Genomic DNA, 26,047 nt, shown 5'->3' with positions numbered 1-26,047 from the left:
TAGAGGGCTTCGGCTGGGCAAAGGCTCGGCGGAGAGTGGGTGAAGTCGATCTCGGTGGCATCTAGCATTGTGAGATGGTATGCCAAGTAAGAGAGGTAGTGAGCCAAGTGGTTCTGGATCGTTTCGGCCGGAGCGTTGTCCGCCTTCGGCTCAGCGCTCGGATTCGGCCCCGAGCGACCCGAACTCAGCGATGGCCTGGCCTGGCCTCCCATCCGCACAGAAGCTCGACTCTGCCCATCCACTGTGCGGCTCGATGCCACTTACACCCACGCTCCGCTCTTCTCATAGACGTGGCAGGTCGATCAAAAGAAGGGCCGAGCCTGGACTGCCCGTCCGACCTGTAACACCAGGAATTTGAGCTAGCTACTTTGACGCCGATCGAGCGCGTCCTGTCACTGGTGTATCCCTCTCCTTGTATGGATACCTCCACGTTTAACTCATATGCAACAGTAGGGCATACTCTCCTGTTCTATATACCCTTGCGTTCCAGCATACCCGTTCATCCTCGCGTGAACAGCGGCTACTAGCACAAGATGGTCACACCACATTCAGCTTCCCGTCGCCTTGACCGGGCCCGGCTTCCCATGCCCCGCCTTCTTGCCCGCATGCGTCTGCTCCTCCTCCCCTTGTGTCCCATCCTCATCCTTCCTACAGTCTGGCGGGATGGGCGAGTTCGGGTCGATAGGCGGATTCTTGACATGTCCGACCAGGCGGTACTGCTCATGTGACGCGAAGAACTTCTTCCAGTTCTCCAAAGCCTGATCGTCAGCTTTGACCTCCACCTGCAAACATGGCAGAGCTGGCAGCTGACCTGGAGATCGTTCTTGCTGAGACCGCGGAGGTCATGTGTCAGATCGGTCTTGAAGCAGCCGGTGATGTATGCACGGCTGACGTCTCTTCCGGCCCTATAGGGGTCAGCTTGACGATCTCAGACAACAGACGAGATTTGAGCAGCTCACATCATCGAGTAAGACCCTCCCGGCCCATATATCCTCCTATTCGCGCTCACATCATACACGTCTCCGGCTAGGGCGATATACAACGGCCGGTCCTCCCGCTTCCCATCATACCTACTCAGCTGGTGTGGCGTGAAAGTCCGTAAGGTGCTGCGGTTCGGGTTGATGGAGGAGAGGCGCCACCATTTGCTCACGGGCGGGACGACGTGCGGGGCCAGGTGGAACGTGTACGAGGTGCCGGTGAGGAATGAGGACAGAAGGGGGAGGAATAGGAAGATCAGGAGGAGAGGGGTGTATCTTGAGGATGAGCCGCTAGGTGGCCGAGAGGCAAGGTCGGCTAGCTTGCGCTCGTGCTCTAGGCGTTTGCGCTGCGAGGCGAGGACACCTTGATTCGCCGGTTTGGAGGAGACAGGGTTGCCTTTACTACCAGTGTCAGCTTCGCGACTTCCTCGAGTTGCTGTACGTAGAAGATGACTCACGCATCGTGGGTCATGGGGTATGTCTCCTCCCTGTCTCCTTCGCCAGGTCGGGACCGCTCCCTCGCTGGCCACATCAGCTTGAGTCCCACACTTCGGCAGCACGCAAGTTCACCACCGGGAAAGTTGTCGATATCGCTGTTAGTGTAGACGTCCGGTAGCTGCTGCGACATGATGCTTGTAGCTGTCGTATCGAGTCAACGTAGAGACACAACAGAGCAGAAGGTCGACGATAGCGACGGCGAGTGACCGGTTGCTACGTCGCCTAATTCGCCAAACCGATTTTAAGCTTATTCCCAGAATTCCTCACTCATCGGCCCACATTCCTCGCTTCCCTTGTCCCTGGACTTCACTCTATCCATCATGCCCGACGTAGAAATCGACAACCTGACCCTCTTGCTACTCCTCGCCGCAGTCTCTTTACTGCTCTATGACCGCTTCGCTAAGCCAGCGGCGCTCGTCCACCCGCTTCTCCTGGGAAAACAGGCAGAAGTCGCGCCCGTGCGGAAGGAGGGAGAGTCGGGGGTGTATAGGAGCTTTGCGACGGGTCATGGAGCGCCGGTGGGTCTGCTAGCTTGTGCGTTGCGAAGCTGAGCACTATAGCTGACACTCTAGCTGATTGTGAGGCCGGCGAGCGGGCTCAAGACTGTGAGGGACGTGATTGGCGGGTCGAAAGGAGGAGACGGCGCTCAGAGGGTTATCTTGGACACACCGGTCAGCTGACCCCATTCCGAACTCCATACGACCGGGAAGATCGGAGCTGATTATCTAGCTCACCGACACCGCTCTCGCCGAGCTCACCCGCCTCCTACCTCTGGGTCTCAGCTCGCTCTTCCCCTCCCTTGCTTCATCAGCGTCCCCCATCCTCGTCCTCCTCCCTCCCAACCCATCGACCTCTCTTCCACTCCTCCTCCTCTCCCTCGCCTCTTCACCAGATCAGCCTCTAATCGTCCTGCCCAATCCACGCGTCCTGACTGCCGCCCTCGAGGCGACAGCCCACGCCAAACCGGGCTTGGTGGTCGTGCATGAGTCCCTAGCGGATGGAGTCGTGGAGCAGGTCATGGAAGAAAGTGGAGGGTGTGGGGTGTTGGTAGTAGGAGATACTGGGGAGAAGTATGGCGGCCTGGCGAGCTCTGCAGGCTCTCACGGGGTGGTCGTCAGGTTCTGGGATGAAGTTTGGGATGCAGGAGAGCAGTCGAACGCTGCAGAAGGCGCAGGTAAGTCCCCATAACCAACCCTGTGAGACAGACCGCTGATCTTCAAGCTCCTCAGCCGAACGATATCCACTCATTCTTCTATTCCTCCGCCGATATCGGCGCCGAGCCTACGATCACCAAGTTCACGCACCTCGTAAGCTTCCCCGGTGCTCATTTTGAGGGTCCAGACAAGCTGACTTCGCAGAACTTCACGGCTGGGATCGCGGCTTTCCTCTCATCCTTCCCGGCAGACAAGCGTCCGAGCGCACATAAGAATGATGTCGTGGCGAGCGCCGAGCCCCTTACTACGCCAGTGGGCATGTCGATCGCCCTTGCTTCGATCTGGAGCGGTCAGTTTCCTTGCGAGCTTTCGTGTCCAGCGGACGAGCGTGAGCTGACTGAAGTAGGAGCGGGCTTCAGTCTCATTAGGCCAGACTCAGGGTCCTGGGTGAAGAGCAATACCGCTGACCCGCTGGACGACCTGCGCCGCCTCAGCGCAGTAGGCAAGACCAAGCCTTCGGTCTTGATCATGTGAGCTGGTCAGAACGGTTCGATCTGTGTGCCGCAGCTGATTGTTCAGCACCAAAGAGGACCACCTAGCCCTCACCCGTGCCCTGCACAAGGCTTATCGCAGCTCCTCTCTCGCCGGATGGGCAATGAACGCAAAATCATCCGACATCCAAGCGGGGTACATCGCTCGAAAGGGTATCTGGGACAAGCTCGTTTGGTCAGGATTGCGCAATGACGCTCTGGATGGTATACCTGGCGACTCGCTCCGGAGCCTGATAGTCATTGGAGGTGGGTCCAGCTAGATATTCCCGGATACCCGGTGGTCACAGCTGACAACATAGACACACCATCATCCAGCGCAATCGCGTGGTCTACCGCGCTCCTCTCCCTTCCTACCGCCCGACTCTTCTCTTCTCCTTTCTCAGCGGGCCCAGTCCTCTCTTCACACTTCTACGATATCCAGTCGTCGTCCTCTCACCTCATATCCCCGCCTAGCGCGGAAGGAGAGACGAGCCATACCGGTGCGCCAGGGTGTAATGTGGAGGTGGTCCTGCGGGGAGTTGTGGACAGCAACAAGGAAGAAGAGGGGAGACCAAAAGAGGGTACAAGGGATGGGAGCGAGGTGGCTATGGAGGGGAAGCTGTATGCGCGAGGACCGGGGTTGGGTGCTGTGTTGGGGAAAGAGGGGGAAGGGGCTAACGAGGGGTGAGCTCCGCTTCCACCACCGTGATCGTGTGTAGTGAGAAAGAAAAGCTGACAGTGCAGTTGGGTCCAGGTCGCGCAGAGAGCGGGGGTGCGGACGAATGGGACTTTCGTGATCTTGTCCAAGGAGTAACAGGTGTCATCAGAGCTAGACCGCAGCGATATGCAAGTATCCCTTTGGGAACCAGGATCCAGCTCGCAGGGGTACAATGCTTTCCCTGAACTCACGATCTTTAAACAATACATGGATGGTCTTGTACATGTACTACGGAAATCTAAACTGAAGCTACATAAGTTTGAGCCAGAAGGCATTCGTTTCTTTTCTGTTCTTCCTCATCTATACTGAAAGCCTCTCCTGCTAGAAACAATCCTGGAACCGCCCATTCAAAACGCAATTTCTATCGCCTGCGCTCCCCAGTCGCCTATCCCTCGATTCGATAGTATTGAGTCCGACCGCTCAGAGAGCAGCAGCCGCAGCGAAGCTCGGAGCGTTGGGCGCCGTGGGGTCGTGACCACCCAGAGGGGTGCGCGGGGTTTGCTCAAACTCGGCTTGGATCTCCTTGGCGCGCTGGTCGTTCTCCGAGAGGTGACCTGCTTGCTCGCCAGTGACGCTGACGGTAGGAGCGTGGGTTGGGGAAGGGGCGGGCTGGTCCTGACTGAGCTGGTTGGCTAGCTTATCAGCTCGTGTCGCGTGTACTCTGTATGGCAACAGCAGCTCACAGTTCTCACGAGTCCGCTTGTCCTGCTTGCCCTGCTTGGCTCCATCAACTACTTTATCAGCTTTCTCCCATCTCCACCGACGGAGTATCTGAGCTCACCCTTCTTTTGCGCATCCTTCGCCACATCCCTCGCGCCCTCCTTAGCCTCACCGGCCTTCCCCTCGATGAACTCCCCCATCTCCCCCGCCCTCTTCTTCAGCTCCTCAATCGCAGCCTCCGCCTGCTTCTTGTACTCGTCCACCGGAACCCCAGCGGCCTTGGCGCGCGCCTCGACGTTGTTGGCAAGATCAGCGATGGCCTGGGTGGTGCGCTGCTTGTAGTCATCCACTGGGATCCCGGCGGATTTGGCGCGGGACTCGAGGTCGGCTTGGACTTTGGAGGCGGTGTCGAGTGCCTGGGATGAGGCGTTCTGAATATACCTGAGGGTCAGTCCTGCGTGGGGGAGAAGGGAAAGTAAAGTGAACTGACTGCTTGATCTGAGGAACCTTCTCCTCTCGCCACTTGTCGGCCTGCTCCTGCCTCCTGCCCACTTCAGGGGCTATAAAGCTCCACATGGTGTTGATGACCTCCACGACGGCGGCCATGGCGAAGCTGCCTGCGCTCTCGCCCTTGTGTGACTGGTAGAAGGCCATGAAGCTGACAATGAAGAGGGTGAGGTATGTCACCAGGGGGCGGAGGATCCAGGCGGGACTGCGAATCAGTCAATTTCTCCTTAGCCATGGAGATACACTAGGTAAGAAGAAGCTCACATGGCATTGTCAATGAGGCTGGGGTTGCAGCGCTTAGCCTCCAGCTTGGCGACGTAGAGCTTCTTGCCCTCCCCGTCATCGGCAGTGAGGTGAGCAACAAACTGCCACTCGACGGCAGTCTGGAAGCCCGAAAGCTGCGCGCTGAGAGGGATGTAGGATGGAAGCCTTGGAGAGGTGTATGGCAGGGTAGCGGAGTATCGGACGGTCTTGGACCTGAGGGGTTAGCTTGGTTCCTCCCTGTTGTAGAGGACTGGAGGAGCTCACTTTTCGTCGAACTTTGGCGCTTCGACAATCTTGCCTTTTTTCGAACGGATGAGACCGCTGAGACGACCGAGCTGCTTGATGCGGTCGGCGCCATGGATGTCGACGTGGCTGGTGCGGAGCGCAGCGTCGGACTGCGTTATAAGCTTCCCGCCCTAAGCTGTCATAGAAGAGCAAAACGAAGCTTGCCTTGAAATATTGGTTGACAGCGTCCGAGACGTCGGCACTGAAGAATCAGTCTACCGCCCCGCTGAGATCAAAGGAGACAAAGATGAGACACTGGGGAGGGGAGGAAGCGGAGGGAGGGGGAGAAAGCGGAAAAAGGACATACGGGTCGCCCGAAAGCAACTTGTTGACGAGCTCTTTGCTCTGTTCTTGAACTCTGTTGGCGTCCATCTTGTATGTGTGATATAGGTGACTGTGTATGTGTGTAGAAGGAAGGGATGAAGTGTGGTTGAGAGAGGGAGGGATTGGAAGATAGCGACGTGGACCTGGTGCGCTTGGACTTTGCAGCGCAGCGCAACGCAAGGCGCAGCGTCATTCACGAAAAAAGGAATGCTGGTGCCCCGCAGGGGATTGATGACGTCACGCGCAGCGACTGTGGTCATAGGACGCGAGGCATGCAAGGTAGAGGTATGCTATTGAGCAGGGAGAGCTGGCCTATGCCGGCCCGATGAATATTGAAACAGACGAGCATCTGTACAAGCTTCCCATATATCAACTTGATCCCCTTCGAACAGCGCCTTTTGAAGCAGCCCTCCGCATAAAAACCGTCGCAACCACCAGAATCATCCACGAAAACAAGACCCGAAAGACGTATAGATGCCTGTATTATCAGCGTCCACAAGTCACCTGCAGGTCTGAGAGGTGTAGCTCACAAGGGTCCGATGATAGGCCAAGCCGTCCAGGGCATATTGACGTGCCTATCTCCAATCTTCGTTACCCACAGTGTCGGTCCGTCGTTGCTGTTGTAAATGGGTATGACGTGCAGAGTTGTCACTTGCGTTACCCTGAATCCGAGCTTGAGTTGACGGTAGTACGTGAACGTAATCGTCAGAGCTCTGACTGTGTCAGCATATACCCAGATGTGCTACGCGAGACGTACTTCTTGTCCCACTTGGGCTCGCCAATCATCCCGCTCGAGCTGCAAATGGAAGTGGTAAAGTCCAGCGCCTTCTTGATGCGGCTCGATCCGTATAGCCATATATCGTCGTTGTCAATCACGCAATTGGGCTGCTCTGTCAGTCGAGGCCAGAAGTGCGGATACCAGATGGAAGAAGGACGTTGACTGACCCGGAAGCAGTTGCGTAGGACTGATGTGTACTCCTCCCTGGTCATTCAGCCTCTTAGGTTAGATACCAAGGCTCCACCTACGGGTCCTGCGACATGAGTCGTCTACAGACATCTAAGCAGCATCAGCGCCAGCTCAGTCCCGACTCTGGTGATCATGAGCAGGGATAAGTTAGTTAGAAGACGCACCTGCGCGCGCCGCATCAGTATTATCCATGATGAAAGTAAGTCAGTGTTGCAGTTAATCGCACGGTCGATCTGCGTAGAAGGGGGCGCCTCTGACAAGGTAGCGATACAGCTTGATTACGGGTCGGTACGGGGTAGTCAGTCATATGCTTTATGGATAGTCGAACTGTGGTGAAGCAGCAGGGCTATTTATAACGTTCTCTAACGTTCTGTTATCGTGACGGAGTTTTGCGGCGTTACAACAGCTTGCGGATGAAATGCGGATGGGGCTCCGCGGTGGATGACGATCTCGGCCTGAACTTGCATCCGAGCCAGTCCGAAGATCGAGACCTCCATCTTCCCACCATCTGTCCGTCTACACCTGATACAAAGCACATCACCCACCATGTCCAAGCTCCTCCGCACACTCCGTCCCGCTCTCCCCTCTCTTCGCCCCGCCGTCCTGACCCGACCCATCTCCTCCAGCCCCTTTCGCCTCGCAGGCGGCGTCGCTCCCGACCCGTGGCCTCTCCCCTTGTCCCCCGATACGATCTCTCGTGAAAAGTACGCGCCCGAGCGACTGTCGGACGACCCAGAGTCGTGGAACATGCCTCAGCCGCTCGATCGGACAGGGGAGGACGAGGCGACGATGCGTGCGAGGCTAGTCTACCAGGCGAGGAAGCGGGGGTGTCTGGAGGGGGATCTGTTGTTGGCGACTTATGCGAAGGAGAATCTGCCGGGGATGGGCATGGAGGAGATGAAGGCGTTTGATAAGGTGAGCTGTCACGCCGGGGAAGGCCAATGATCCGGACGTCTACGTGAGGGGTGTGACTGACGGACAGATGCTCGATGAGCCAGATTGGGACATCTTTTACTGGTCGGTGGAGAAGAAGGAGCCACCACCACGATGGAAGGGTTCTGCCCTGCTTGAAGCGTGAGTCTTACACCTCAGATGATATTGTGGCATTGCTGACCTCCCAGCCTCAAGCAGCACGCCAAAAACGAGGGCAAGGTCGTACGGATGATGCCCGGTCTGTCGGACCAACCTCCTGCTAGGGAGTAGTGTAGCTATAGGTCCAAGAGACGATGTATGATCAGTCCAGTCCCACCAGCATGGCCGCGAGTAGCAAGGATCACTGGATAGGTACTGCTTGAGTCCATTTCAGGTCCGTCGATCCCAAATTTGCGCATAGGCTAGGCTCAATTTCAGGTTAGAATCACGCTCTTACCTTACATCCTCTCCGCTGTCTTTCGGACACGCCTTGACGTCACTCACAGAGAGGTATGGCCGCCCCGGTACAGCATATACTGTAAGTATACGCTCGGCCGAACCACCACGCCGGACTTGCGACACCGGGGGCGCGATCGACCTTGAATTGCACAGCATGCACAGCCCGACTGCGGCGAGACTGCGCGCCGCGGTGAGCTGCGAGATAACGAACGCCCACTTTCCCCTTCTTATCGGTTTCCTTGGTCCACCTCCTTCGTCGTCTGAGCGCTGATGCTCCGACCACCTCTGCGCGAACTGATCGGCTGCGCGCCACGACTGCGGTATGCATATCACCCAGTCCGGACGTCATACGTACTGATCTGCGACCGGTTCTGGGCCAGTGGGCCTTCCTTTCCCTTCGTGCCTCGGCCCCACCTGCGGCGCCCAGGCGGCGGCCGAGAGCTCCCCCGAGCCTCGGGCTGGGGCTTGCGCCTCGGTCTCGGCGATTCGGTCCCGGCCATTTTGCTCGCTCACAGTCACTGACCTGCAGTCCTTTCATCACGATCACGGGGACATCTGCTCTGTCGATTGTCCGCTCCACAACAAAGAGCAGAGCGATAAGGCGCGCAGCAGCGTTCTTGGCGCCTGCGGGTCGGCACCCTATATCCACCTCTGATCACTACCATTTCGCAGGTCGAGGCGCAAAGGGCGCAGTCTCGCAGCTGTCCCCTTGGGCTATAAACACCCCTGCCTTCCCCTCCGTTTCCCCCTCTCTTTCAAACAACAGGCATCAATGATGCTTCCTCCCGATCCCACGCAACTGCCGCCCTACACCTACTCATACCATACCCTCCCTACTCAAGGCAGAACCACCCCAGCCGGCATGGACATGGAGAAACACCACCTTTCCCCGTCCGTCCACCAAGGCGCGTTCGACGAGTCCCACACGCCTCTTCGAGTCGGCGGCGGTGCTCGTTTCGACCCCTCGGTATACAACGAGGCACTCAAGCAGAGGTGGACGGGGCTAGGAGCGGCTAGGCGGGCGCTCATGCTCATTGCGCTGGCATGGATAGGTGTGGGCATGTTCCGCGGCCTGCGGGCTCTGGGTGCTCGGGCTGGAAGGAGGGGTCGTGGGATGGAGGTCGGATGGTCTGCTGGGTGGTCCGAGGTAAGTCCATCACATGCCAAAGTCTGGGAGTATGAGCTGACAATACAGCCGACTTTCAGTCCCGCCGTTTACGAAAGCTCGTACACTTCGTCCGACATCGAGGAGGGGATCTACCGGTCCGCCAACGCGTCGTTCCCTCTCAACATGTACAAGACGCTCGTCCTCGACCTTCCCGAGGGAGTGGACGGGGAGGTGATCGTTTCTTACTCGGACGACCACATTCCATCCATCAACCAGGAAGAGACCGAAGTAGAGAAGGGGCAGCCGCAGGGCCAGGTGGTACTTGAGACGTTCTGGGTCGAAGGGGACGCCTGGGTCATGGACGGTGGGATGGGGATGTGGGGCGATGATTTCTCTGATTCACTTTGGATCAACGTATGTCGCAACCACCTTGCTTCTCCTCCTCTCCACCTCCCCACCTCTCCTTCTTGCCGTCTATACAGTACACCAGCTGACACCCAGTCATCCACCTCCAGCTCGGCCTACCACCGCATCCACCTCCTCCTGGCCCCCTCCACTCCCGTCCCGTTCCTCCGTTCCAACCTCCCTATCCGCCTCGGAGACCCCTCGGCCGATATCACCTTCACCCATCTCTCCCTCTCCAGCGGCGAGGGGCGGAACATCACCGGCAAGTACAATGTCTCGATGGGGATCGAGTTTGAGACGATCACGGGGGATGTGGATGTGGATGTGTGGGTGGTTCCGCCGCCGATGCCGAGGTGCGGTGGACCAGGGCATGGGCTGGCTCGAGGAGAAAAGCACGGGCTGGATTCAGAGAGTGATGAGATGCAGGATGCGGGAGGGGATGAGGGGATTGAGGGTGGTAGTGCGTCCGGGTGGTGGCCGTTCAGCGGGAACAAGAAGGATAAGAAGGGCGGACACAAGCATCATCACCCTGCGCCTCCCCATTGCCCTCACGGCCCCCCTCCTCCCCCTCCCCCTCACGGTCCGCCTCGTGGCCCGCCGCCGCATGGTCCTCCTCATGGGTCGCCCGGCCACCATGGTCCTCCTCCGCCCCCGCCACCGCCTCATGGTCCGCCCGGCCACCATGGCCCTCCGCCTCCCCCTCCACCGCCTCATCACCCTCCACCGCCACCGCGCCATGGACCCCACGGACACCCCCACGGCCTTCCCGGCCCACCTCGCGGTCCTCCTGGTCCTCCTGGTCCTCCTGGCCCACCCCCACCTCCACCCGCCTTTATCTCCGCCCACTCAGCCACCGGCTCTCTCACCCTACGCATCCACACGCCCACCCTCAACATCTCCTCCTCAGACTCAAACCTCAAGCACGACCACTCGCACCCGCGCCCACCTCTCCATCCCCCAGTCGACGTCGACGCGCACACCACCACCGGCATGGTATCCATCTCTTACCCCACCTTCATGGGCCTCTTTGATGCGGGCGCGGTGGAAGGAAATGTACTCGTCAAGCTCGATACCGAGAAGGGAGGGAAGGAGATCAAGGTCATCAGGGAGAAGGTGGGAGAGAGGGGTGGGTGGGTCGAGGGGTTCGTTAGGCCGTTGAAGGGGAACGAGACTGAGCGTGAAGAAAATGCGGACATGGACATGGATGAGGGGATGTGGACTGCGTACCCGCCACCGCCCCCGCCTCATGGTCATCATGGCCACCACGGTCCTCCGCCGCCGCCTCCGCCTCATCACCCGCACGGTCCGCCTCCCCCTCCACCGCCTCACCATCCGCATGGCCCACCTCCCCCTCCCCCTCATCCGCCTCATCACCCGCATGGTCCGCCTCCCCCTCCTCATGGTCCCCCTCACGGCCCGCCCGGTCCCCCGCCGCCTTTTCCCCCACCCCCCGGTCTCAGCCGTGTCCGGGCGCACACTGTCGTCGGGGACGTCAAGCTCACTCTCTGAGGCCTGAGCTGGCGCTGGTATCCTCGGGCCGGCTCAAGACCGGTCGAGTCACCCTCGTTCCTGAAACATGAAATAATACCTCATCAGCGCAGTAAGTATAGCGAAGCTTACACGGCGGGATATGTAAGATATAGAAGATAGCTGTGGTCCGGTACCGAACGCATGAATCAATATACCTTGTATCATGACGTGCGAGCTTGTTCGCTTAAATACAGGCATACACATGGACATTGACAGACCAGGAGGGCAAGGTATCTTGCTCACGTGCTTGGGGTCATACCCATGACTCGCATGCCCGCTGTCCAACGTCGACCATGCAGGACTTGAGCTCGAGATCGTAATCCTTTCAGTATGTATCTGCGAGGTCTGAAGACCTATTCTAGCAGACACCATCAGGATCTCTAGCACGTAAGAGCACGCCACTGTCATGCTATCCTTTTACTTTGCCCTTTGAGACCAAGATCCATTCGCCACCCGCGCTACAGCTGCCCTCGCTCAGCGTCTGGAATACCGCCTGCCTCTCCCCCTCTCTCTACTTCTCTACATATCACTCCCATCCCCCAAACCTCAGCATACCGCCCGCCCGACGTCCCATCACCACTGACATCCCTCACCCCGTCCTACACTGACCACACTGACCACACTGACCACACTGACCACATTGACGTCACTCACAATGTCCAGCCCAGTATACTATACCGTCGCTTCGCCCCTCCTCCCCACCCACACCTCCGCCCCTGTCCCCGCCACCCACCCCCAAGCCCACCATGGGGGCGCTGACATGTCCAAGCAGCCCATCCGTACTGTCGTCCCCAAGGACGGCCTGGACGGGTACGGCCCCTTTGACGAGTCGTACACTTCTCTGCAGGTCGGTCCGTCTCGTTGCCGTTCTTCCGCCTTCGTCTCCCGCATTAACAAGGCGTTCAGTGTGGCTTGGAAAGGTCTTGTCGTCTTCCTGCTTGCTTTGATCGCCATGAGCATGCTCAGGGGCGTCAGGGAGATCATCGGGGCAGGCCGGGGTCAGCCTCATGGTCCCCATCATGGGACTTTTGGCGGCGAGGGGCCTTGTTCGATGCACCGCCACGGCAAGTTCCCAGAGTGGCACCGTCAAGTGAGTATGCGCAGACTTCGTACCTCTTAGCGCTCTGTCGGAGCTGACGCAAAGGCCAAGTTCATTCCGGCCGTGTACCAAGACTACGCTCGCGAGAGGAGCGGCAACTCCTCCTCTGCCACATTCGAGCTCGGTATGCACAAGTGGACGAGCCTCGTCGTTCCCGCTTCGATCGAAGGGGAGGTCGTGTTCTCATACCTTGACGTGAGGGACCAGAGCGAGGCGAAGGTCGTGATTGAGACATTCTGGAAGGGGGAGGGAGTGGAGGGAAAGACTCAGGCGATGGGGTTCTGGAGTGCGCCGAGGACTGATGAGTTGTGCATCGATGTAAGTGGAGCCCCTTAGTGTCGGTCTATCTTCCAGATTATCAGAAGCATGAGACCAGCAGTGAGGTGAGTGCTGACGAGCTAGGACTCCCACCTCCCCGCCGCGTACCACAGGATCCATATCTACCTCCCCGCCATGTCTCGCGTTCCCTCGCTCGCGTCCAGCCTCCCCCTCCGGACTTATACCTCCCCCTGTCTCGCCGACTTCCTCTTCACCTCTCTCGACCTCATCTCCAACAAAGAAGGCCAGGACATCACGGGTTACTTCAACGTCTCGCACTCTATCAGTCTGATCGCCACGTCTGGGCACATTGACGTTGACGTCTGGGTCGTCCCGGCCCGCGTTACTGGAGATCAGTCCGCGGACAAGCACAAGCATCATTCCAAGCATCCGAAAGACCAAGTCAGAATCGAAGCCATCAGCAAACAGGGCGACATTGATCTCCGCGTGTCAACTGATCGAGCTCCCAATTCGACAGTCCGAGTGGAAGCAGTCGCTGATGAGGGCAATGTGATGGTGATCGATCCGACCTTCCTGGGCAAGTTTGAGCTGGTATTGCGAGACGGTGAGAGTGTGATTGATGTGCAGGACGAAGAGAACAAGAAGGTTTGGATTGAGAATCAGATTGCAGGGATGAAGGAGGGGTATGTCGTGCTCAAGCACAAGGGTGGAGAGGGGGAGGGCAGGGCAGAGAGCCGAGTGGGGGTGGTGGCGAGAAAGGGGGATGTTGTGCTGCATTTCTGAGTCGTCGAGAAGCCCTTCTCGCAATCGATGGTGTACATCAGACGAGTCTGTACCTGTGCATAGCTGTTCATCGACATGGGTACCGGTCGGTGGAAGCCAGGCTGCCAGGCCTCAGCCTCGCTGGCGTCGACCCGTCAGCTCGTCAGATCCAAAGGCATCAAGGGCATCGGTTCCAGTAGTCAAGCAGTAAGCCGAGATAGCCAAGGGCCAAGGACGAGATCTTGATTGCCCGTCCCCGTAAGCACACAGCCTCAAAGGGACCCAGATACACCGCGGTGCTGCTGAAACACGATGAAACAGGGACGAGGACACGGGGATGGACGGGCGCTTTGACCCGTGTCCGCGTATCGCCTCGAGGATGTGTATGGGTCAGCAAATTCCCGCAACCCCGCCGTATCTGGTATGGGCCTTCTATCGGTGCCGCTCGATGAGCCTTGGGTGCGTGCTTGCCAGATGCTGCTTCTGATATGGCGAGAAGGCTTCCGAAGTGCTGCCTCTCGCTTCACGTCGCGTGAGCATCTCGTGGGGGTGGGGGAGATAAGGTGGGTTGAAAGGAATGGGGTGCTTATCGTAATCAGCCAATCAGAGACCTGATAACAACCCTTCCGGACCGATAAGCCGGTCGTCCCAAAGGGGCGATAATCAGCCCGTGCGCCCTTATCTCAACTCCGCTTTTTTTGCCCAGCGTCCTTCAGACGCGACCATATAAAGCTCCCCTCGTCCAGCCCCACACCACACACACAGCCACCACCACTTCAGACTCATTCCTCACTCATCTGTCTCCTCAGTCAAAGACGACCCGTGAGTCAATAATCTCTGCACAAAGCAAAAGTGCCACACGCTGACGGAGTCTTTCCCATTGTTTTCCAATCCTTCACCTTTCGCTGTCTCAATCCGGTAACTCGCGACTCTGGCTGTGCTCTTTTGCGGTTCCCCCCCGCGTCACCGACTGACTGACTGCTTTCGGCCCGTGACTACTGCCGACTACCTTGGCTCTCTCTCATTCGTCCTTATATCCCGCTGCTTCCTCCCTCCATCACCCATCCCTCCCACTTCGCCCCAACCCTCTCCGCCAAACCCGTCGCCTCGACGTTCCTCCTCGAATTTCCCTCATCCCTCATCCCTCATCTCGCCTCTCGGTCTCACTTATCCCCGCATTCCGCCATCCTCCCACCGCGGAATTGATATATCTACCCGCAAACGCTCATTAAGCGACCTCTCAACAGTCTTTACCCTCAGCCACCATGTCCAACCTCATTGCTACCAAGCGTGTCGACCTCCTTGCGCCTTATTTGGCCTTGGACCAGGGATCCCGCGTCCAGGCAGAGTGTAAGTTGTCAGACTTGAATGTGAGGGGACTCGGCTGACGTGTAGACATCTGGATTGACGGTGATGGAGGTCTCCGGTGCAAAACCATGTCTCTCGACAAGTCCCCCGCTTCAGTTTCCGAGCTGAAGGAGTGGAACTTTGACGGGTCGTCCACCAACCAGGCTCCCGGTGACAACTCGGATGTCTTCCTCGTAAGGCTTTACTCCCCCGTGCTGGACTCTAGCTGACCGCCAGCGCCCCGTTGCCATCTTCAAGGACCCCTTCCGTGGCGGCGCCAACATCCTCGTCCTGTGCGAGTGCTACGACAATGACGGTACCCCCAACAAGTCCAACTACCGCCACGCCTGCAAGAAGGCCATGGACGCCGCCGAGAGCCAGGAGCCGTGGTTCGGTCTCGAGCAGGAGTACACCATCTTTGACGCCGATGGACAGCCGTACGGTTGGCCCAAGATGGGTTTCCCAGGACCCCAGGGTCCCTACTACTGCGGTGTCGGCGCGGGCAAGGTCTTTGCCCGCGATTTCGTCGAGGCCCACTACGTATGTTTTTTTCCCTACGCAAGTTTGGGTATGGCTGACTCTCAGCGCGCGTGCCTCTACGCCGGTGTCAACATCTCGGGCATCAACGCCGAGGTCATGCCCTCGCAGTGGGAGTTCCAGGTCGGTCCCTGCCCCGGTATCGAGATGGGCGACCACCTCTGGATGGCCCGTTTCCTCCTCCTCCGCATCGGAGAAGAGTGGGGAATTACCGTTAGTTTTTGTTTGAGCCTCCCGCCTGTACAGCAGCTGACCCTTTAGCCCTCGTTCCACCCCAAACCCCTCAAGGGCGACTGGAACGGTACCGGCTGCCACTCCAACTTCTCCACCCTCCTCATGCGGACACCCGGCAAGGGTATGGCCGCCATTGAGGACGCCATCAAGAAGCTCGGTGACAAGCACCTTGAGCACATTGCGGTGTACGGTGAAGACAACGACCTCCGTCTTACTGGTGAGTTTTCCTTTGTATCCAGCGCGCAGGGGACGAGGAGACTCGATCGAAATCTACAAGGGCAACAGCTGATTTTGATAGGCAAGCACGAGACTGCTTCCATGACCCAGTTCTCCGCCGGTGTCGCCAACCGTGGCGCAAGGTGAGCCTTTCCTTTCCACACTTTGAGAGTGTAGCTGATATTCCAGTATCCGGATCCCCAGGCACGTCGCTCTCCAGGGCGTGAGTTAATTCACCCTCGTCCAAGTGCGAGAGTACAACAACTGACATGACAGTACGGCTACCTCGAAGATCGTCGTCCCAGTGCCAACGTCGACCCTTACCGAGTCACCGAGGCCCTCGTCAACACCACCCTCCTCTAGACTTTCGTCCGGAGGTTGGGGTGCGGGGTTGGTTTGGGTGTTCTTGGGTAATGGTGAGGATAGACGGGTGTGTTGTACAGTCGGCGTATGACCGGAATGGGGGGCGGAGTGGAGTGGAGCAGAGAGGGGGGTTTGGGGGTGGGGGTGGGGAGGGGCGAGGCTTGTCTCGCGTCTCGCTATACACGCTTGGGGCTGGGGTATGCATGGCTTGGTTTCTCTTACATTATCTGGCGGGATTCGAACGAGGTATGATCGGAATACCTTATGTGTTAGGTCTGGCGCCGGCACCTATCCTCCTTGGTCGAGCACCCAGATCCGAGATGACATCATCAAGCGTGCCTCCACCTGCACAGGCCAACTCGACCATCTCGCCATCCAAGTCGATATTGACATACATCGACTCATCTCACAATCACCTGGCTACTTGCGGTAAAGCACATCCGGCCGAAAGACCACTTGTCTGACAGACCACCTGTTACTGCAGATGCCAGAGGAACCAAACAACGCCAGTATGCAGATGCCAAAGATCATGTACGGGACGGCGTGGTGAGTCGAAGCTTCACGTCCTTTCAGTACCTGTCTACAAATTCGGCAGCAGGTTCTATATCCACATGGGCAGTACTGATAGACTACAGGAAGAAGGAGCGGACGACCGAGCTTGTCCTACAAGCGCTTCGAGCTGGCTTCAGGGGGATAGATACGGCTTGTCAGCCCAAAGTGAGCGGCGGACTACACCTAGCAGGGATCATTTGCTGATCTCTCCGTAGCACTACAGGTGAGATCCGCATCTTGTCTAGCGCCACATTCATGAGAGACTGACACCGAGCTAGGGAAGACTTGGCGGGCGAAGCGATCTCAACGGCGATATCGGAGGGTATCGTCACCCGAGACGAGCTCTTCATACAGACCAAGTTCGTCTCGCTCCTGCCTCCCTGTACTCACACCGCTCACCCGTCCACGTACCACTAGGTGTATCCGGCTGATCTGCAGATTTACAAGCATAGACGGCCAAGATACCTCCCAACCACTCCCATACGACCCCCTCCTCCCCGCCTCCGAACAAGTCACCCAATCCATCTCCCGCTCACTCTCCAACCTTCGTCTCTCCCGTATCGACTCTGTCATCCTGCACGGCCCACTCCGGACCCGTCCTGACACCCTATCTGCGTACCGCACGCTGGAGGGGTATGTGGATCAAGGGGTGATTGGGCGGATAGGCGTGTCGAATTTCTATGATGTGGGGATGTTGAGGTGGCTGTGGGCCGAAGCGAGGGTGAAGCCGCGGGTGGTGCAGAATAGGTGGTATGAGGGGAATGGGTGGGATGGCGAGGTGTGGGGGTGGTGTCAGGAGAATGCGGTGGGGTATCAGTGAGTACTCTCGAAGATGATGGGTTGGCGGGAAGAGGGGAGAAGGGAGAACGGATGGCGAGTCTGACCCACAGGTCATTCTGGACATTATCGGGCTCACCCAACCTGTTGAGGAGTAGGCAGATACGGGATCTCGCCGCGAAGTATGGGTTGACGAAAGAGCAAGTGGTATACAGATTGTGTCAACTGTAGGTCCCAACTCCCGGGGTATCCTTGCTCCGTCCTCCACCCGTCAATATCCTGCCGGGGACTGAAGAGTCTCGCTGGAAACTGACGAGATCAGGTGGGACATCACTCCCTTATGCGGCTCGACCACCCTCAAGCATGTCGAGGAGGCTCTGGAAGTCGATGGCTCACCGCTTGTGGCGGACTCAGAGGGCGTGGCTGAGCTCAAGTCGGTGATGCTGGGCGTCTGAGAAGGGAAGGGGGGAGATTCCAGTACTGCCTACAACTCATATCATCGATCTCTGTTGAGCTTGGTTATCTGTTAGAGGGACGTTTGCGTTGCAGATCGTCTCCTTGTGCCCGGCTGGATGTACGCTGGGCGCAGAACTCCCCGCAGACTAGATACCGAAATGATGGATGCCAGTACGCGACATCATGTTCAAGTGAGACAAGGTTGGCGATGTAAATGATCCGGATCCCGCCACACTCTCCTTTTACTGGACTACTGTACATTCTCGATCTACTGTTACAATCTATATCACACGCAAGACTGCGGAGCAAGTCGAGCTGATGAGCCTGGTAGCAGCACCATAATGACAAGCGCTCTATATAGGGTCTCCGTTGACGTTGACCATACACATCGGCCTCTTGTCGCCATCACACTTGAGCGCGATCCCGTTGACTGTGTCTGGACAATCCTTGGTGTCATAGAGATTGCTGTACTTCTTGTGCTCCTTGGTAGTGAACCACCAGATTGCGCCATGCGCAGGATCCTTGAAATCGCCCTCGAGATGACACTACGATAGATCAGCTTGACTCCGAAGTGATCAATAGCATCATGATGGCTCACTTTGACTCCATCATCTCTGTCCCCCTCCTTCGTATGGACCGTAAACTCCCCAATGCCCGGGACCAGCTTTTTCTCCTCCTCCGGCGACAATCTCTCAACCGATGTGAGGAGGAATTTATACGAGCCTTCACCTTGGAGATTGAAGTGGAGGGTCTCTGGCTGTCCTTTAACGTTCGCAACATCGAAATATTGACTCGGACCTTTATGATCGGTGTGCTCATCGTTCTTCATCAACATTGAGATGATTCAAGCTTTTGCCGCCGCAGTCGAGACATAGGGGAGGAACAGACCGAGCAGGGGGATCAGGTAGAGGAGTGATTTGGTCATCTTTAGTAGGTAGCGGCTCGAGTTGATCTTGAAGTACCTTTCGGGTGCACTCACGACTTTGTCTTGAAGGCGTGAGCAGGGCAAACGGGGGCTTACTTTTGTCGCTTATATATGTGCTGTCCACAGCTGCTGAAACCCGCCCGTGAAGTTGAGACTCTCCTGCTCACGGAGTGGGACATCAGAGGTCGGTGGTGTACCCTTCGTTATCCCTTGACAATCTGGCCCCTAAAACACACGGCGCACAAGACGGAGTCAGGGTATTCCCCTTGAAACCCCTGCACCCGCCGATGACACGCTTAGCAACCGGTAGCCAACCACCTTGATGGAGACCTACATCAAAGGAGTGTCTGGCCCTCCTTCTCGATCCATTGTGACGTGGCCCCGCAGACACACTGCTCATAGGAACAGAGTGAGTGATCTCACGCGGAGATGCCTGCATACCATGATGAGAACGCTCTGACAGTGTGATCACGCTGCTTGGCGTGCACCTCATCAGGGGATTGCTTGGTACTGCACCTCGTTCCTTTGAGGTCTTACCTTCCAGTATGCAGCTGCCAAAACGAAGTGAGTGTCTACCGCAAGGCCCTCTCAGTATGTCAGGTCATCAATAGCCCGTCGACAGGATCCGGGGCGGTAAGTTCTGCCATCTTAAAGAGCGAGAAGACATACATCAGTGATTTATCGGTCCTAAAAGCCGGCAGCTCGAGACGGATGACAAGGGATGACAGTACATGGCGCGGGATGTTCGATATGACCCTCTCCGAGCAATATCAATAGCATCAGGCAGCATCAGAGGAGGTCAGCACGCAGCCGCTACCGCAAGCAGTCACATTTAGCCAGCAAATGCCCTTTTTCCCTTCATCCTCTCCGCCCAGGGGGCGGTGGGGGCGGTAACGCAAACATCCCACCACCCCCTCCTCCTTCCCCCAGTAATGACGGCCCACCGCTACCCCCGCCGCCGGCCCGCTTGCCTTCTCTCCCAGGTATCTTGATCGTAAATGTCTGACCCTCCTTCAACGAGTAGTCTTTTGGCGGAGCGACAGGTTTTGGCGGACCCGATGCCTGGTTCGATTCGGATGAGGGGTTCGACCGCTTGGAAGCGGATTGTAGAGCTACCTAATGAATGTCAGCTGTGATCCCAGCAAGAGGATCTGCGGCAGGGCAGCTTAGCTCACGTTGAAGTCGAAAGCATCACCCCGTTCTTGGAACCCCATCCCAACTGATGCGCGCTTCCCGCCCTCCCCTTCTACGCGGAGTACAAAGTACCGGGAGCTGTCCAAGACAGGCTCGACTTGTGTCCAAGGTGAGGCATAGTTGACCTGCGCAAATAGCTCGCCTGTTGAGCCGTCCTATTCTGTCAGCTCTACTTCCCGCCGCCGCCGACAATGACGGGAAGAGATGGCGGCTCACCTCTAGTCTCAATTCGCACCTATCGCCGACTTCCATCACTCTCAGTCTGCCCTTCCAGACGAACGACTCGACATTCCAGTCTGCTGCTTTGTACCCTGATGATGATGTCCGAGGGGGAACTTGGTACACTATACCATCAGCCCATCTCCATTCCTGCTCCGCATTTCGAGGCAAGCTCGGCCCGGGACTGCCTCTCCGGAGATCTCGGGACTCACCCATCACTTCCCGAGATATGAAGAGAACCGACTCGATCTCATCCGATAGAGCGTTCATAATGTTCGGTCACTGCTTGCTTAGGTCAGGTCAAGGTATAGTTGACCAGCTATAATATTGTGCCTCGTACTTGGCTCGACGCGTTGGGTGCGAGGTCCGTGCGTGCTCTGGCTCGTTACGTCAGCTTCTCGTAAACCTTCTGACGTCATCACCTTCTCCTTCTCCTTCGCGCGTGCCATGGCGTCGCCACCATGCAACGCGCGGCCGTCCTATACTTCATCTGTACTTCTTCTTACCATCTTCATCACCCACCACAGACACCAACATAGCCAAGATGTCAGACAACAAGGAAGAGCAGTGTAAGTCCTCGATTCCAAGTCTTCGACTCACCGGGGCGTTCAGCCACCCCCTTCCCCAGGTCGCCCTTGCAGGTCCCCCCACTGACCTCCCCAGCCTTCAACATCCTTCCCCATCCGGCCAAGACCAACAACCCCTCTGACCTCAACTCTGAGCCTGCCGCTCACGGTGGTCTCCAGAGCGCTGGCGCGAACGCGTACACCGCCAAGGGCCCGCATGTGCCCTCCGCGGATATCGCCAACAGCCTGGAGCAGCCCAAGTCTAGGGAGGAGGTGAGCTGCGTGTCCTGTCACAAAGTTGCCGGACTGTAGCTGACACATGTAGCTCAAGGCTGAGGCCGAGAAGCTCAACAAGTAATGCTCGGAAGTGAAGCGAGAAGGAGTTGTAATTAGCCATCTGTGATGTATCTGTGGAGACGTTCAATGGGTTAGCGCCTGGTGCAGACGAGCAACAGGCTTACTACCAATTGACGACTCGAACATCTACCCCATGACAATTAGGTATACATCCCATCCCACTCCCTCGGTCTAGGCGGTAACTCCGGTTTCCCCGAAGGTCTCGGCGTTCCTATCCGCCCAGGCCCACCCCTCGGATCTCCCCAGTCGCCCACCACCGGCCCGCCCAGACCTCGTTCCCAAGCCTCCTCTTCTCCCAGATGCTCCAGCCACTCTGGGCCCTCGCCTACTGCCCATCGAGCGTCATCTGCTTCGTCGGCTGATTCTTGAAGGTACGGGTGGTTTGGGAGGGCGAGGATGAGGCGGAAGCTGTCACGTCAGCGTAGTACAGGAGGGACAATGTGGACGCGGCAAGCATAGTATCAGGTAGGTGGGGCAGAGTATCGAGCAGGCAGGAACTGGGTGAGAAGTGCTTACGCGTCCTTTCCGTTCGAGTAGAACCGGGCGAGTCGTTTTTCCCGCATGAACCCCAGCGACTCATACAGTGCTATACTCGTCGAGTTGTCGCATTCCGTCTCAAGCACAATCTGACCGTCAGCTTTTCTTCTCAGCGGGCAGCACTCAAGGCGATGAGGGATGAAGGCAACCTACCTCATGCGCGCCTCTCCTCGTCATCTCGTCAATAGCCATCCGAATCAGCCTGCTAGCTGCCCTGTCAGCCACTACGCTTGTTCGATCCCTTAAAGTAGGTCAGAGATATAGCGAGCGATACTCACCGATACCTCTCCGCCTCCATCCCCTGTCCACGCTCAACATGGCGATATACCCTCGATTTGTGCGACCGCGATGATCGTCTTGCTTGCATACGATCGTGCCTATTGGTATTCTCGATTCGGTCGAGGGGAACACTAGAAAAGCGAGGTGTGGCCTGTAAGATCAGCATAGCGACCGCCGCAGAAGGGTCGAAGAATGTTTGTAGAGGACAGGGTGAGTGTACATACCATTCAATGACAAAGTATCGAAATGTGTAGACTACGCGATCAGCTCTGGGACTTGTTCGTCAAGTAAGGATCCCGGCTTACTATTATATCTACACATATCAGCTGATTCTCCAATCTGCCTGAAGAGATCCTCGCTATTGGAGAGGGAAGGCTTACGGTTCGCTCAATTCTTCCTCTACCAACCGCATCAGCTCCCCCAGATCCTCCACCTCGCTCCTATACTGCCGGTAATACAGTTCGCCCACATAACCCTCCGGCCCCCTTCTTCCTCCTATCCCTTTCATACCCGACTCAAACACAGTCTCCTGCTCCTCCACTCGATCCAGAGCGCGCCCTTTGCCCTTGTCTCTACTGGACCATCCCTCCTCCCTTCGTTCGACCTTCTGGTGCGCATGCCTGGCCGTCCCATTCTGGGTTTCGCCCAGGCACACGCCGGTGGAGGTGTCGGTGATACCCAGAGAACCGATATTGGGTATCGTGGGTTCTGGGGTACCGTGCGCGTGATTAAGTACAGGCGACACGGGACGACGTGAAGTTGGTGAGCTCGGACGCGCTCCTTGATGCGATGCCTTGTCGGTCGATATGCCCAATTTCGGCAGGACTTTGCTGATGAGTGGGACCATCGCAGGCAATGCTAGGCTGGCCGACTATGGAAGGTGATATGGTATACAAGAAGTAATAAACATGTGCAACTAGACTAGAGCAAGTGAAACTTATTTTGGATGAAAGCAAGTCTCAAGCTTTACGACGGATTCGGAGATCCGCATTCCTCATCGATCACACCGGTGATCGTGCAATCGCGACCGGCTCATGCTCAATTGGTCTTGCCGAATCACCGGTATCGTGGCGCGTATGGCGTCCGCATCGTCATCCCGATATAATTTATAGATGGACAAGTAGGCTGTGCATGAGCTGTCGAGGAGATCGTATCATGTACAAGCTGCATGTTTCTGACCGTCCTTGTGGCTTGGAAGCTACCAACGTGCCAGATCCACTTGGAAGAGGCACAACTGCCATCAACGCCTGGTTTATAGTCGTCTTGTAGGGCACAAAGCGCATGGACGTTAACTTGAGACTCAACATTTCGTCCAGGCTGGACAAGTGTCCAGGTATCGACCTTCTTTTCTAGTGGAGCTGTCTCACTGCATGCGGTCAGCGCAGGGCTCCTTCATGTAACAGAACGCACGGTGTAGAGATGTACGTAGAAGATAATGAAGCTGTGTGTAGGTGAAGCAGACGAAGCCGAACCAGCCGAACAGCGGGCAGATACGTGAAAGGGGCGATCAGCGGCAGCCCATTATGTGCTCGGCTTTGCAGACGTAGTCTTGCTGTGTATCAGTTTGGCGGGATAGACAGTGGGTATCGGTCCGATGCTGGATGAGTGCGTGCCCCTTCATCTGCAGATGCATGTGAGTTTAGTAAGTGTTCACTTGGTCCGCTCAGGAGCTGGGAGTACCCCTGCTCGCGATCGCGCCATCATCGTGTCAATGACTCAAGATTGAGTAGTTCTGGGTCGAGTGGCCATTCTTACCCACACCGAGTCGAGAATCGAGCGGCTAGAGTCCGAGACGACAGGGGGTCCAAGCGCAGTGGTGTTGAGGGCTTAGAGTTATTTCGCCGCTCAGATGGCCTGCTTTCCCACGACATTCCTCCGTATTGCCAATCCTCGCAAGGATGTGCGAAAACTTTCCCCTGGTCCACCCCACTCTCCTCCACTCTGCTCCGACATCGTCTTCGAAAGCGCCGGCATGTCCGACAACCGACGGACCTCGGCCCGATACTGGTACTGTGCCCTGCACTGTCACAGCTCCAGCCATGAACGTCTCTATCTCTTCATCTCTCCAACATACAATCTCCCAGAATGCCCTACCGCAACCCCATTATACCCGGCTTCAACCCCGACCCCTCTATCTGTCGGCGAGGCGCCGACTACTTCCTCGCTACGTCGACATTCGAGTACTTCCCGGGCGTGGCCATCTACCACAGTACCGACCTCATCGACTGGAAGTTGATCGGGCATGCGCTGAACCGGCCCAGCCAATTGAGCCTGCTGGTGAACAAGGCGGGCGTGGGGATTAACGCTCCGACGCTGAGGTATCACAAGGGGAGGTGGTATATGACTACTGCGATCAATTACATGAGACTCAAGTCTAATGAGAATGATGTGAGTTCTTGAGTCTGTACGCCTCTGTGGGTGCTGGTAAGGGAGGGCTGACTTGGTAGGTCCCCGCTCAAGCGCGAGGGTTTTACGTCTCGACAGACGATATCTTTGACGATACCAAGTGGACCGAGCCCATCTACTTTGACGTGACCGGGATCGACCAAGATGTGAGCTCCAAGTTTGAAGCTCTTTGCTGTCCGCTGTTCGATCTGCCTGGTCCTAAGCTGATGCCCCAGCTCTTCTTCGACGACGACGATACGGTCTGGTACTCCTGGCGCAAGCCCGTCCCGGGCTACATCGGCGAGCCCGGATGGTACAATTCCGGCGTCTACGTCGTTCAGGTCGACCTCACCACTGGCCGCGCTCTCGGACCCGCCAAGCTCATGCGCCAAAACTTCGAGACTGGTAACCGATGCTGCGAAGGCCCGCACATCTACAAGCGGAATGGGTGGTATTACCTCAGTACGGCCGACGGCGGGACCGAATTGGACCACCAGCAGCATATCTCGCGTAGTCGGGTGGGGCCTATGGGGCCTTGGGAGGCTGGGGACAAGGGGACGGTCAACCCGATGTTGTATAATGGGGACGATGAGACGATTCAGCAGACGGGACACAGTGGGTCTTGTCCGTCTCAGCGTACAGGGATGTTGACGCTGATCAATCTATAGTGGATATGGTCGAAGGTACGGATGGTCGATGGTGGGCTGTCTTTCTGGCTGTTCGGCCTCAGAACGGCGTCAACTCTCAACTCGGGCGCGAGACCTTCCTTCTCCCCCTGGAATGGGTCGATGATTGGCCGATCGTCAACCGGCGGCAAAAAGCGAGCATAGACGGTCCTTCCCACGTCGATCTGCCTCGCTCGGCAGAGGAAGAGACATGGACTGCCAACTTTCAGCCTGGTAGGAGTAAGCTAAACTCTCCTCCAGCTCAGGTAGCCAAGCAGAGCTGACAGAACAGACCTAGCAAAAGAAGGGTGGTATCAGCCCCGCACGCCCCTCAAAGCCGATTTCGACCTCACATCCCATCCCGGCTCCCTGACGATCCACGGCGGTCCCTATACCCTCGCAGACGACGCGGCGATATCCATGTTGCTGAAGAAGCAGACGTGCTTTGAGGGCCAGTGGGCGCTTACGCTCGATTTCGAACCGAAGCGCGAGGGAGAGGAGGCGGGGGTGGCGATCTGGTGGAGCAAGTGGTCTTATGTGTCTCTGGGGGTCCAGCTGCGTGCTGGATCTGGGGAAGAGACGGAGGAGAGGGAGTTGGTTTTCCGGCATTCGGATCCCAAGACTGAGGATCCTGTCTTTGTGGTGAGTCAGCGCTCCGCGCGGCTTGAACGTCCCGCCTCCGAATCGCCCAGAGCTCATCCACACAGACGACCCGGATAGAGTACCCCCAAACCGCCAAGCTATCCATCCTAATCCAGGCCTATCCAGACCGATACCTCTTCTCCATCATCGACGCATTAGGTGCCCCCGTCCCCGTCGGCCAAGTCCCGGCGAGTATACTCGTCAGGGAGCGCGCATACGATTCGTACTTTATCGGCACGTTCTTCGGACTGTACTCTTGCGGTGTGGACGGGATTGCAACGAGCACACCGGCGGTGTTTTCGGACGTATCGTGGAAGGGAATCCGGGCTGGTGGGAAATAGATCGCATAGCAAATGTG

General features: G+C 57.2%; 13 protein-coding genes across 13 annotated transcripts; 8 read left to right on the top strand and 5 right to left on the bottom strand.

Annotated features, from left to right (window-relative positions):
- Positions 1–548: 548 nt before the first annotated feature.
- MKK02DRAFT_18515 (cytochrome b5-like heme/steroid binding domain-containing protein) lies at positions 549–1,605 on the bottom strand (the record flags this gene model as incomplete). Its single annotated transcript, XM_053085964.1, has 5 exons — positions 549–758; positions 812–905; positions 960–1,379; positions 1,436–1,499; positions 1,548–1,605. The coding sequence occupies 5 exons, from the start codon at positions 1,603–1,605 to the stop codon at positions 549–551; spliced, it is 846 nt and encodes a 281-aa protein (XP_052942959.1).
- A 190-nt stretch (positions 1,606–1,795) lies between these two features.
- MKK02DRAFT_18555 (uncharacterized protein) lies at positions 1,796–3,973 on the top strand (the record flags this gene model as incomplete). The annotated part of the gene is made up of 10 exons (XM_053085967.1): positions 1,796–1,993; positions 2,048–2,146; positions 2,205–2,626; positions 2,677–2,782; positions 2,834–2,978; positions 3,033–3,159; positions 3,209–3,426; positions 3,480–3,697; positions 3,725–3,843; positions 3,904–3,973. The coding sequence occupies 10 exons, from the start codon at positions 1,796–1,798 to the stop codon at positions 3,971–3,973; spliced, it is 1,722 nt and encodes a 573-aa protein (XP_052942958.1).
- Positions 3,974–4,297: 324 nt separating this feature from the next.
- On the bottom strand, positions 4,298–5,965 carry MKK02DRAFT_29065 (uncharacterized protein; the record flags this gene model as incomplete). The annotated part of the gene is made up of 8 exons (XM_053087699.1): positions 4,298–4,509; positions 4,561–4,608; positions 4,659–4,978; positions 5,028–5,249; positions 5,309–5,521; positions 5,573–5,703; positions 5,750–5,795; positions 5,901–5,965. The coding sequence occupies 8 exons, from the start codon at positions 5,963–5,965 to the stop codon at positions 4,298–4,300; spliced, it is 1,257 nt and encodes a 418-aa protein (XP_052942957.1).
- A 321-nt stretch (positions 5,966–6,286) lies between these two features.
- MKK02DRAFT_39156 (uncharacterized protein) lies at positions 6,287–6,957 on the bottom strand (the record flags this gene model as incomplete). The annotated part of the gene is made up of 5 exons (XM_053090463.1): positions 6,287–6,395; positions 6,448–6,630; positions 6,675–6,802; positions 6,863–6,899; positions 6,944–6,957. The coding sequence occupies 5 exons, from the start codon at positions 6,955–6,957 to the stop codon at positions 6,287–6,289; spliced, it is 471 nt and encodes a 156-aa protein (XP_052942956.1).
- A 473-nt stretch (positions 6,958–7,430) lies between these two features.
- On the top strand, positions 7,431–8,087 carry MKK02DRAFT_34875 (putative mitochondrion protein; the record flags this gene model as incomplete). The annotated part of the gene is made up of 3 exons (XM_053089032.1): positions 7,431–7,799; positions 7,867–7,958; positions 8,006–8,087. The coding sequence occupies 3 exons, from the start codon at positions 7,431–7,433 to the stop codon at positions 8,085–8,087; spliced, it is 543 nt and encodes a 180-aa protein (XP_052942955.1).
- Positions 8,088–9,030: 943 nt separating this feature from the next.
- Positions 9,031–11,277, top strand: MKK02DRAFT_39154 (uncharacterized protein; the record flags this gene model as incomplete). The annotated part of the gene is made up of 3 exons (XM_053090462.1): positions 9,031–9,402; positions 9,451–9,777; positions 9,865–11,277. 3 exons carry the CDS (start codon positions 9,031–9,033, stop codon positions 11,275–11,277), a joined length of 2,112 nt encoding a protein of 703 aa, XP_052942954.1.
- A 676-nt stretch (positions 11,278–11,953) lies between these two features.
- Positions 11,954–13,684, top strand: MKK02DRAFT_29062 (uncharacterized protein; the record flags this gene model as incomplete). The annotated part of the gene is given in 5 exon segments (XM_053087698.1): positions 11,954–12,388; positions 12,443–12,683; positions 12,752–12,780; positions 12,800–13,444; positions 13,523–13,684. The coding sequence occupies 5 exon segments, from the start codon at positions 11,954–11,956 to the stop codon at positions 13,682–13,684; spliced, it is 1,512 nt and encodes a 503-aa protein (XP_052942953.1).
- A 1,019-nt stretch (positions 13,685–14,703) lies between these two features.
- Positions 14,704–16,135, top strand: MKK02DRAFT_34874 (glutamate-ammonia ligase; the record flags this gene model as incomplete). The annotated part of the gene is made up of 8 exons (XM_053089031.1): positions 14,704–14,788; positions 14,834–14,979; positions 15,023–15,325; positions 15,371–15,535; positions 15,584–15,773; positions 15,855–15,915; positions 15,962–15,995; positions 16,049–16,135. The coding sequence occupies 8 exons, from the start codon at positions 14,704–14,706 to the stop codon at positions 16,133–16,135; spliced, it is 1,071 nt and encodes a 356-aa protein (XP_052942952.1).
- A 511-nt stretch (positions 16,136–16,646) lies between these two features.
- Positions 16,647–17,919, top strand: MKK02DRAFT_18670 (NADP-dependent oxidoreductase domain-containing protein; the record flags this gene model as incomplete). The annotated part of the gene is made up of 7 exons (XM_053085990.1): positions 16,647–16,681; positions 16,771–16,852; positions 16,903–16,910; positions 16,966–17,046; positions 17,126–17,503; positions 17,578–17,691; positions 17,787–17,919. 7 exons carry the CDS (start codon positions 16,647–16,649, stop codon positions 17,917–17,919), a joined length of 831 nt encoding a protein of 276 aa, XP_052942951.1.
- A 1,784-nt stretch (positions 17,920–19,703) lies between these two features.
- On the bottom strand, positions 19,704–20,528 carry MKK02DRAFT_18657 (uncharacterized protein; the record flags this gene model as incomplete). The annotated part of the gene is made up of 4 exons (XM_053085988.1): positions 19,704–19,961; positions 20,021–20,194; positions 20,256–20,383; positions 20,471–20,528. The coding sequence occupies 4 exons, from the start codon at positions 20,526–20,528 to the stop codon at positions 19,704–19,706; spliced, it is 618 nt and encodes a 205-aa protein (XP_052942950.1).
- A 274-nt stretch (positions 20,529–20,802) lies between these two features.
- On the top strand, positions 20,803–21,182 carry MKK02DRAFT_39148 (uncharacterized protein; the record flags this gene model as incomplete). Its single annotated transcript, XM_053090461.1, has 3 exons — positions 20,803–20,827; positions 20,922–21,097; positions 21,150–21,182. The coding sequence occupies 3 exons, from the start codon at positions 20,803–20,805 to the stop codon at positions 21,180–21,182; spliced, it is 234 nt and encodes a 77-aa protein (XP_052942949.1).
- Positions 21,183–21,693: 511 nt separating this feature from the next.
- On the bottom strand, positions 21,694–22,505 carry MKK02DRAFT_18472 (acyl-CoA N-acyltransferase; the record flags this gene model as incomplete). The annotated part of the gene is made up of 5 exons (XM_053085956.1): positions 21,694–21,807; positions 21,872–21,927; positions 21,997–22,148; positions 22,222–22,266; positions 22,378–22,505. 5 exons carry the CDS (start codon positions 22,503–22,505, stop codon positions 21,694–21,696), a joined length of 495 nt encoding a protein of 164 aa, XP_052942948.1.
- Positions 22,506–24,082: 1,577 nt separating this feature from the next.
- MKK02DRAFT_39146 (glycosyl hydrolase) lies at positions 24,083–26,030 on the top strand (the record flags this gene model as incomplete). Its single annotated transcript, XM_053090460.1, has 6 exons — positions 24,083–24,385; positions 24,445–24,549; positions 24,619–24,997; positions 25,051–25,287; positions 25,340–25,689; positions 25,755–26,030. 6 exons carry the CDS (start codon positions 24,083–24,085, stop codon positions 26,028–26,030), a joined length of 1,650 nt encoding a protein of 549 aa, XP_052942947.1.
- Positions 26,031–26,047: the final 17 nt, after the last annotated feature.

This window comes from Dioszegia hungarica, assembly GCF_025882075.1.
Source record: "Dioszegia hungarica strain PDD-24b-2 chromosome Unknown MKK02contig_19, whole genome shotgun sequence".
Classification (NCBI taxonomy): Eukaryota; Fungi; Basidiomycota; class Tremellomycetes; order Tremellales; family Bulleribasidiaceae; genus Dioszegia; species Dioszegia hungarica.
The sequence above is the reverse complement of the archived record's forward strand: the minus strand, read 5'-3'. Positions and strand labels throughout refer to the sequence as shown.